Here is an 11,099-nt window from a genome sequence, read left to right on the forward strand (position 1 = left end):
CGTGGCCAGCGTGACATTGCTGCTCTGGCGAGCCAGAGCCGCACACGGAAACGCCGTTTACCTTCCCGCTAGTAAGCGGTCCCTATTTATCTACTTGCACCCGGGGGTGCTTTCGAACTGCTAGGTTGGCAGGCACTGGGACCGAACAACGGGAGCGCACCCCGCCGCGGGGATTTGAACCGCCGACCTTTCGATCGGCAAGCCCTAGGCGCTGAGGCTTTTACCCACAGCGCCACATTAAACATAAAAAACTTCTCTATACAGATGTTTTCTAAAGGTTGTATAGTTTCTTATCTCCTTGGCTCAGGGGTTGCATAACTCCAGATCCTCCAACATAGGGATGTCCTAAGGAAAAGCGGAACATTCTTGGATCAAATCAGAAACCGCGGTGGCTTCTGTAAATCTGTGACTGTTACTGGAAAATAGGGACACTTGGAGGGTCTGTTTGGTATCTGATACACCTTTTAAAGAGGCTGATGAATGTATAAATTGCATTTGGGTGGGTTGTGTTGTTGCAAGCAAAAATGCCTTAATTCTTGTATTGAGCCAAAAAGACACAAGAGATTGAAGAGGATGAATTCCAACATTGTTTATTGCAAAGCGATAGGTTACAATAGGATGGCTCTGCAAAAGTTGCAACTGCGCCCAGTGGTATTTATAAAGTTTCAAACAAAGCATTTCAATTTCCACCAATCATATACACCGTTACCTCATTTAAATTGTTAGACCAATCATATGAGTAAGCATTGGCTATTTCTGCTGACTAAGCTCTGATTCCCACCATGTTCTGCTATGACCTTGCATGGATACATTTTGTTTGTGTGCGTTTTGGGAACCTGTGTTACGTGTCGCCATTTGCATCATGTAGCAGCTTATGTTCTAGGTTTGTGCTGTATCTTTGTGATTTACATATTAGCTGTATTTCTACCCCAATTGGGGGGGGGGCGTGGCAATTTGCAAAATCAGCAGTTTCTTAAAGTGCCAGGCTACCATAACTTTTCTATTAGAAGCACACTCAGGGATTTACAGGGGTACACATTATCACATTTATTGTAGCCATTTGGGCCACTCTCACAGTGCGACCTCTCTATGTGGTCATCTCATTGTTTAAATAAACCCCCAATAAACCTAAATGTTGTTTTCTGCGTGGATTGTGATCGTGGACAGCCAGATATACTTGCCTCAGACTTCAGAGATCTAAGCTGGCCAGGGGGGGCCTTGCCAGGGACCAACTGCTTTTTTGTTTGAGTTTATAACTTTATTCTAACAATTGGGGGGGGGGGAGGTAAAGGACCCCTGGACTGTTAAGCCCAGTCAAAGGCAACTATGGCATGTGGCGCTCATCTCGCTTTGAGGGTGAGGGAGCCGGTGTTTGTCCACAGACAGCTTTCTGGGTCATGTTGCCAGCATGACTAGACTGCTTCTGGCGCAACAGAACACTGTGGCGGAAGTCAGAGCGCACGGAAATGCTGTTTACCTTCCCACTGCAGTGGTACCCACTTATCTACTTGCACTGGTGTGCTTTCAAACTGCTAGGTTGGCAGAAGCTGGGACACCACCATCAAGCGGATTCGAACCACCGGCCTTAGAATCAGCAAGCCCAAGAGGCTCAGTGGTTAAGACCACAATGCCACCCACATCCCTTTATTTTAACAAGACTGCCACCCTGAGCCTCAGACAAGCTTTGCATGGGCCTGAACTCCTCTATTATTGCCAGATGCCTAAAGATATGCAACGAAGGAGCCAGGCAAGTCACATTGAGGAGACCATTCCACCAGTGGAATCAAGTGGGAATCAGGCTATGATGAAACCATGCACGTTGAAAATTGAGCTTAAAGGGTGTGTGGCTGCTGGAGTCATTCTGTATTCATTTTCATCATTTTAGGATTTATGCAAAATAAAGAGAGATTGAACTTCAAGGAGCTATATTCTACAGACAACTACATAGCTAGCATTACTGTTGTGCTCATCATCAACTGTCAAAACAGAATACAGTGGCACCTTGGTTCTCAAACGGCTTGGCTCCCGGACAAATCGGTTCCCGAACGCCACAAACCCGGAAGTAGGTGTTCCGGTTTGTGAACATTTTTTGGAAGCCAGGTGTCCGCCATGGCTTCCACGGCTTCTGATTGAGTGCAGGAAGCTCCTGCAGCCAATCGGAAGCTGCACCTTCATTTTCGAACGGTTCCGGGATTTGAACGGACTCCCGGAACAGATTAAGTTTGACTACCAAGGTACCACTGTACTTTAAGAATCAGATGCTATCTTTACTTTTTGTCGTCAGGTGCTCCTTTGTATTCAGGTCAGGCCTGAGTATGATAATGTAGCATTTGGGAAGGAAGATGCAGCCCAGAAGCCCAGCACTGGAGGCCAACATAGAGAAGACCTGCACGGCCACCATGTACTTCCCCTTTGTGCTCAGGTAGGTGGGCACAAAGGACACCCAAACACTGCAGAAGACCAGCATGCTGAAGGTGATCAGTTTGGCTTCATTGAAGGCCCCAGGCAGCTTCCTGGCTAGGAAAGCCACAGTGAAGCAAATGGCAGCCAGGAAGCCCATGTAGCCAAGGACAGTGTAAAACATGGCAACAGATCCTTCATTGCATAGAAGGATGATCTCTCCAGCCTGGGAGTGCATGTCAGAATCTGGGAATGAGGGAGAGATACCTAGCCAGATGATGCAGATGACAACTTGGACACTGGAACAGGAAATGACAATGGAGTTGGCAAGACTCCTCCCCAGCCATCTCCTCGCTCTGTTCCCTGGCTTTGTGGCCAGGAAGGCCAGAATCACAGTGATGGTTTTTGCCAAAACAGAAGAGACGGCAACCGAGAAGATGATGCTGAAGGCTGTTTGTCGGAGAAGGCAGGTCACTTTCCTTGGCCTCCCAATAAAGAGGAAGGAGGAGAAAAAGGAAAGTAGAAGAGAGAAGAGAAGGATGTAGGAGAGGTCTCGGTTGTTGGCTTTCACTATGGGAGTCTCCCTGTATTTAACGAGGATTCCTAACACAATGCCTGTTGTTAAAGACAAGAATACGGTAACAGAAGTTAAGATGATCCCCAATTGTTCTTTATAAGCCAGGAAGGTGATAATCTTGGGGACACATTGATCTTGGTCCTTGTTTGGATGCTGATCTTCTGGGCACTTGATGCAATGGTCTGCATCTGAAGGGGGGAAAGAGTGGCTTCAGCATCATATACAACCAAACAATCTATTCTATTACTTTTTTGGGGGGAAAGATTCTTATGGGGGAGATGACACCTGTTTATTAGGGAAGGGTAGGCAAAATTCTTTATAAATGCTCAGAAATGTTTTTAGAATCTTCACTGAAAGTCTCTCTGAGTGATTCTTCACCCTATTTATATTCTCCTAAGGAATTTCCTAACCTTTGATTCACTCACCTTCCTCAGTGGAGATCATCCCTTCCGCACATGGAGCACAAGCATAGCAGCAAAGCGGTTGTCCTTCTTGAACCACCTTGGTATGGCCTGGCAGACAGCTTTTGGTACACCTGGAGAGAGGCAGAGCCTAGCCACGCAGAAAAGAAGGTTCATCAAGGGTGAAGTGTTAGGAGCACCTGTGCCTATGGAGTACTGAAGGGGATCTCACGGAGCCCATGTGCTTTTTTTCAGGGAAGCACTTTTGATGCAAAACAGCATGGAAGGGAAACCTCTTTGTGTCAGGAGCTCAGCCTGCACTCGAGTAGGATCCTGGTAGAGACACATGCCCGCCTGGCATGTTCTCTCCCTCTTGGTCGATTGTTCGGGAGCTTCAAAAGCTTTCTTCAGCCCGAACATCACAGCGACCGATGCCAACCGACACTGGCACACTTAGGGATCCGCAGAGTTTGCGCAGTTGCGTAACAGACCTCAGCAACTCAGCATTTTGGCTAATCTACTTTATTTACATATAAACACACATGGAGAATGGCAACATGGCTCCCTCTCTCTCTAGCATCAGACAGCAAAGAGAAAAAGAAGAAAGGACAAACTTCACGGAACACAGTAACACAAACATCCTGTCTCCGTCACTTCCCACTCTGTGGAGTCAAAACATACCACATCATGTGAAAGACAAAAATCCCACGACTGCAATCATGGAGCAGGAATTTTAACACTTTGGTGTGTCTGCTTGCTTGTTTCAACACTTATACCTATCATTTCTAAAGAAACTTATGCTCAAGGCAATGGACAGAATAGGCAAAAACAATATAATAATGGCAGAATAATACGCCAAACAAAATGCTGCAATGAAACATACTGATAAAGAGCAGAAATTAAATATACCATCACATGATGATGCTAACTAAAAAAATGTCTCCTGAATTATTATTATTTAATTTTTTTCTAAGAGTTCTGGGTCCTGGGATAGAAGGGGAAGATGAAACGGTCATGGGGTGCCATTACATTGTGGTTAAAGAGCCTTTCTCTTCTACCACTATATTAATACTGTGACTATTGTTACTAGTAATATTAACACCACCTTTCTCCCACTTAACTAAAAAAGAAAACTATTATATCCACCCCTAAAAACAACCTTGTGTGCTATGCTAGGAGGAGATACTATAACTAGCCCAAGGTCACCCAGTGAAGTTCGTTTTGGCTGAGCAGGGATTTGAAATACACCATTTTTGGCATTAGAGATCAGATCCCAAGTAAAGTCTGCATTAGACTTGTGAGCCACTGGACCCATAACTTGTTATACTGGGCCCACAACCTGTTCCTGATAGCATGTCTGAAGGCAGCCCTGTTTAGGGAAGCTTTTAATGTTTGATGCATTACTGTATTTTAATATTATTTTGGAAGCCTCCCAGAGTGGCTGGAGAAACCCAGCCAAATGGGTGGGGTATAAATAATATATTATTATTATTATTATTATTATTATTATTATTATTATTATTATTATTATTATTATTTCACACCTTAACCAGTGTGGTCAGCAGATTACCTGCACCTCCAGCAGCATATTCCAGCAGAACATCAGTGTATTCTTGCTCTCCAGTTGTCAGCCTTTTTCAGAGTGCACGGTTAAGAAAATTCCTTGCCCACACAGTTCAGTTCAAAGTATAAAGTATTTAAAGACAAGTATAAACACGCTATCTACATAAACTTAAGAGATGCTGGTGCATCACAAACTATTAAGTGCAGTTCCCAGCACAGCACAATATTCAATGGAATATTTGTGGAAAGGATTTGAGTTAAAGTTCCATATAAAGTAAAAGGTAAAGGTAAAGGACCCCCACAGTTAAGTCCAGTTGCGAACGACTCTGGGGTTGCGGCGCTCAACTTGCTTTACTGGCCGAGGGAGCCGACGTCTGTCCGCAGACAGTTTTTCCGGGTCATGTGGCCAGCATGACTAAGCCGCTTCTGATGAAACCAGAGCAGCACACGGAAACACCTTTCCGCTGGAGTGGTACCTATTTATCTACTTGCACTTTGATGTGCTTTCGAACTGCTAGGTGGGCAGGAGTTGGGACCGAGCAACGGGAGCTCACCCCGTCGTGGGGATTCGAACCACTGACCTTCCGATCGGCAAGCCCTAGGCTCAGTGGTTTAGACCACAGCGCCACCCGTGTCCCCTCCTGCTTCCATATAAAGTACTAGGAATTTAATATTTGTCATGTGACATAAGGAGTCTCATACCTTGTTAAACTGTTGGGGCCAGACAATGGCTTTTGTGTTAATGGTAAACTTTACGTCAGGGGAGGGGCCCCTCTCTATGCTCCCAATTTTCCCTCTAACACGAGACTTATTGGGAAACATAATCCAGTTCTCAATATTGTAGTTGCCTGGCAGCTCTCCATTCTCATCCAAATATAGCCTGCCCATTGAAGTATTCAGAAATTGAATTTCTCTTAAAAAAAGGTGGAGCTGAAATGGAAAGGATACAGTAGCATTAAGGAAATATGAAACTATACTGACTATCTCAGCATTAATAAAAAAATTCCTTCCAGTAGCACCTTAAAGACCAACTAAGTTAGTTCTAGGTATGAGCTTTGGTGTGCATGCACACTTCTTCAGATACACTGAAACAGAAGTTGCCAGATGCTTCTATATAGTGAGAAGGTGGGGAGGGGTATTACTCAGAAGGGTGGTGGGAATGGGAGATTGGCAGATAGCTGAGATGAGCCTGTTGACGACTCTTAGCGACTGTAATAGGTCTTCCAGGAAAAGGCAAGGGGTGAGAAGGTGAGAAATGGCTTAGTCATGTATAATGAGATAAGAATCCAATGTCTCTGTTCAGGCCAGGTCTCTCCATGGTTTTAAGTTTGGTAATGAGTTGCAATTCAGCAGCTTCTCTTTCCAGTCTATTTCTGAAATCCCTTTGTAGTAAAACAGCTACTTTGAGATCTTGTATAGAATGTCCTGGGAGATTGAAGTGTTCTGGGAGATTGAAGTGTTCTGGGAGATTGAAGTATCTGAAGAAGTGTGCATGCACACGAAAGCTCATACCTAGAACTAACTTAGTTGGTCTTTAAGGTGCTACTGGAAGGAATTTTTTTATTTTGACTATGGCAGACCAACACGGCTACCTATCTGTATCTCAGCATTGCTCACTTTGAGCTGTTATGAATTGGGGCCAGGGGTTTGCTTTTCCCAATTTCAGTAGCACCCTGTGGAAGCCCAAAATTTGGTGCCCCTCACTTCTCACCTTCCATTCTGCGTGTGCCCAGCGCAGGGGAACCAGTTACATTGCCCCAAATCTGCCTCTGATAGCTCAACTAAACTATATGCCTTTTTCAGGCATTCTATTTATTTAAACATTTTTAGACCACATTTTATATAAAATCACAAATCTTTTTACACAATAAGTTCATTACACAAAAGAAAGGTTAGATCTTGATATAACACATTTAGCATTTAGATCTTTTTGTATTTTTGTATTTTGTATTATATTATCTGTAGTTGTTTTGTTTCAAAAACTGATTTGAGCTGTATTTTATTATCTTGTTTGACTGTATCGAGAACTGTCCTGTGCTCTTTTGACAAATAGCTGTATATAAATGTTTAAGGTCTGTATGTAAATGTTTGAGGTCCAGCACCAAGGGCCTTCTGACGGTTACCTCACTGCAAGAAGCCAAATTACAGGGAACCAGGCAGAGGGCCTTCTCAGTAGTGGCACTCGCCCTGTGGAACGCTCTCCCACTAGATGTCAAAGAGAACAACTGCCAGACTTTTAGAAGACATCTGAAGGCAGCCCTGTTTAGGGAAGCTTTTAATGTTTGATGCATTACTGTATTTTAATATTTTGTTGGAAGCCACCCAGTGTGGCTGCAGAAGCCCAGCCAGATGGGTGGGGTATAAATAATAAATTATCATTATTATTATTATTAATAATAATAATATAAATTTACTTGGGCACGGTGGAGGAAGCATTGCACTGGGAAGAGAGTTCCCATATAAGCATAATGATCAATTATTATTTTTTACCTCTACCAGGAGCCTCATGAATTGGATTTGCCTCAGAAATGGTTCTCATATGTAAATTTGATGAAACATTTGGGGCAATGTACTGCAGTTTGCAGAAAGGGAGAGAAAATACCTGCCACGGCTGTAGCCTTTGATGTTCCAACCTGTCTCCTCCACCAGCCACCAACATCCACTTTGATCTGGATGAATAGGCAGCATTCAAAGCCTGAGCCACAGCTTGGACACTGAAGTAAGTGACGTAGCTGTTTTGAGACAGGGCTCTCTGCCGCTCCTCTTCAGGCACCATCTCCAGTTTCTCGTTCTCTGGGCATCTTCTCCAACCTTTCGCGGCCAGCACATGTTTTGAATATGAACAATGAAATGCTTTCTGCCAGAAGTGATGAAGAATATAGGAAGTTGGGTTATAGTAGTCACGCTTAGTCCTTTCCCTCATCTTCATTATGAAGGACAAAGACCCATGAATGTACTGGAATAAATCAGGAGGATAAGATAAAAACACATTGATGTCCTTTAAACCTATTGTGATCCAGACTTTTGGCCCAATTTGTTCCCCAAGTGCTGCTTGTAGTGTCATGATTGGGAGCCACCCCATGCGAGTATTTTCATAGTAAACAAATACACCCAGTTGTCTCCATAGGACAAAGGGTTCATTCAAACTGAACATTTGATGTGGATTCTTTTCTGGAATTCTTTTTGATAGAGCAATGCAAATCCCATTGCTGATCATCAGAGGTGTCAAGCCACTGATAAATCTTTCTGCATCATTGTTCTCTGGAGCTAAGAGGCCAATCCATGTCCATCTGAAATGCAGGAGCAACTTGATAATACCCAAGTATTGACTTTCTTCTTTGGGGACCATTCGGTACAGAAAAGGGAACTGAGTTTTATCATCAAGAACTTGAGGAACCAACCCATAACTGATCTAGCAAGGAAAGGAAAAGATTAGTGTTTCGTTTTGCTTCCAGGATAAAGACCAGATATTTATTAACCTGAAATGATTAATATCTAACAACATTTGTGCTGGCTGTGACAAATTGGAGTTGTAGTCCACAAAATCTGGATGATACCGGGTTGGTGAAGGCTGGATTTTGGGGGGGAAAGACCCCTGAACTTTTCCATACTTTTCTCACTTTTTGATGCTCTTTCTTACCATTCCCTTCATACCTGTGGGATTTTGTAGATGCCCGACATGGCAGAAATCTCTTTTGAGAGTGTAGAATCGGCCCCCTCCAGAACAGCCAGAAGGTTATTCCTTTTCCTGCACTTATAGTTGGGAATGTTGCTATTGCCACCTGCAACCAGGTCTAGCATGGCATCAGAAGTGATCCTGGCATCAAAATAGTTCTCATAGAGGTTGTAGCCCAGGGTGATGTTGGCTAAGAACTGGGGATTGCGGTTTATCTCTTGGATGGTGAACAAGAACGACAAGATGTGCCAGTGGAACCTATATGATGGACTGCAAAAATTGAAGCAATTAAAAACCGTCAAACTGCTTATCAGCATTTAATGGAAAAAAAAGTCACACCTAAGGGGCTATTTAGGCAATATGAATCTCATAATTGCTGACCCCAAAATAATTGTCTTCATCTTGGTGGCAGAGTGTGAGAGGGACTTATCCTTTTTGTAAGGTGAAAACTCACAGGCCAATTAAGAATAAAAATGGGGAAATTCATGCTTCCTTGCAGAAGAGGAAAAGAACACAGTCTTGAAAAAAGAAAATTAATAACTTTTTTTGGGAAGACTCGTGAAATTTCCACAAAGGCTGCAGTTTATTTCTTAGTCTTTGTTGTTTCAAAGGGCTGTTTCGTAAGTTCCACTTTGTTAAAATAGAGAACTTTGTCCATACTCTAGAAGGGGAATAAGACTGCAACCCCAAATCCATATACTTAGCAGAAAGCTCTATTCAATCAGTTGGACTTAGGACGTTCATACTTCTGCCTGTCCTGGTCCACCCGCTTGCAATCTAATGATACAAAAGGAAAGGGGGTTAGGAGAGGGGCGGAAAGCTTTCATTTAGCTAAGCAGGATTTTAAAATAAGCTTCTGGGCTAGGAAGGAAGACCTCCCACATTCAAATCCTGGCAGCTACTTCGCTGCAGCAGCCACTCCACCACCCACTTGCCAGTCCTGTCTTTCAATGCATCATTTTGATCTGTGATAAGGTTGAATTGCATTCTAGCATTACATCCTTCAAAAGGCATCACGGTAGCACAGCACAGATAGATCACTTCACCAGGGACAACCAAGGGAACCAGAAAGTAAAACGGGTGGGAATATTAGAGCACCAGCTGTTCTTTGACTCCAACTCCCATCTGCCCCAGTCAGCATGCAGGGGACAACCATGGAGTCTCAAATTTCAGTGGCACCCCATGCAATGCCAATTTTTTGTGCCCCTCCACCTCTCACACTCCATCCTGACCAGCGGTTGAGGCATCCAAACTGATCGTGTGCTCCTCTAAATCTGCCTTTGCAGCATGGCCAATGTTTGAGATATTATCCCCCAACAATATCTCGATTGCTACACGTTCCCCTTTCCAGGCTATTTCCTTGGTAAACACTAAACATTGGAGGCAGAGAAGCATAACACCCACCTGCACATAATTACTTACACATGAAACCTGGCAAATGGAGGCTGGGAAAAGTTGTATGGACGCTGTTCAGAGAAATATTTTGGAGATATGATCCCACTAATGAGGAAGTCTCCTGGCCGGTAATAATTGTGTGCTTCATTTTCTTCCCTGATCAGATTCAAGGGGCATTTTGTCTTTAGGTCTCCAAAGACTCCATGGGGCATCAGCAGAAGAAGTAGCAGCAGAAGCAGAAACAGCAGGGATCTCATTCTGGCTCTGCTTCCTACACGTTTCTTGTGAGTGGATCCTCTCACCTCCTGAACCAGCTAATAAGAAGAAGACAGAACGTCTTGCAAGACCAAAGCTGCACCACCAATATGGGTGGTGTTCAGCTATGGCTTCAGAGCCATTGGACTTCACGTAGTATTTCCCATGTCCCTTCTGCCAGTTCTCACTCAATGTATCTCTGACACAGGAGGTGTTCTGTGTACCACATTACCAAGGCGCAGTAAGTAACATCACACCGACCTTGATTCTGATGTTTAGACAGTTTCCCCAAATGTCTCTTGAGCTTTGGCAAGAATGAGGATAGATCACTATGATTTTCATAATGATAAGGGGAATAAGGTTCACTTCTGTAATATACTGGAGCCCTTGTGTGGCTTGAGGGGCAGGTGCAGAGGTGTAGAAAAACATGTCTTCAAGAAAGCACAGATGTTTATCCAAAATTTATCATGAGTTGAAGGTGGGGAGAGTTAGCCTGGACTTTGATGGTGGGAACCTGGACATTCTGATGGAGGATACCATAGGTCCATCTAATTTGGTATTCTGCTTCCCACAGTAGCCAAGACCCCTAGATCCTTTTTACACAAACAGCTGGCAAGCCAGATGTCCCCCACCTTATATTTGTAACCTTACATTTGTCCCTATTGAAATTCATTTTGTTAGTTTGGGCCTAGTTCTCCAACCTATTAAGGTCATCTTGAATCCCGATTCTGTCTTCTGTGGCATTAGCTACCCTTGCCCTACTCTTAAATTCCTGAATCATATCTCCTGAGTCTTGGGATTGCAGATGAAGTTCTACCAATAATTTGCAGAA

At 43.7% G+C, this 11,099-nt stretch overlaps 1 protein-coding gene across 1 annotated transcript; it reads right to left on the bottom strand.

Annotated features, from left to right (window-relative positions):
• Nucleotides 1–2,254: 2,254 nt before the first annotated feature.
• Nucleotides 2,255–10,269, bottom strand: LOC308579734 (vomeronasal type-2 receptor 26-like; the record flags this gene model as incomplete). The annotated part of the gene is made up of 5 exons (XM_081180667.1): nt 2,255–3,165; nt 3,403–3,529; nt 7,544–8,353; nt 8,596–8,887; nt 10,040–10,269. 5 exons carry the CDS (start codon nt 10,267–10,269, stop codon nt 2,255–2,257), a joined length of 2,370 nt encoding a protein of 789 aa, XP_081036793.1.
• Nucleotides 10,270–11,099: the final 830 nt, after the last annotated feature.

This window comes from Podarcis bocagei, assembly GCF_964188305.1.
Source record: "Podarcis bocagei genome assembly, chromosome: 2".
NCBI classification, from domain to species: domain Eukaryota; kingdom Metazoa; phylum Chordata; class Lepidosauria; order Squamata; family Lacertidae; genus Podarcis; species Podarcis bocagei.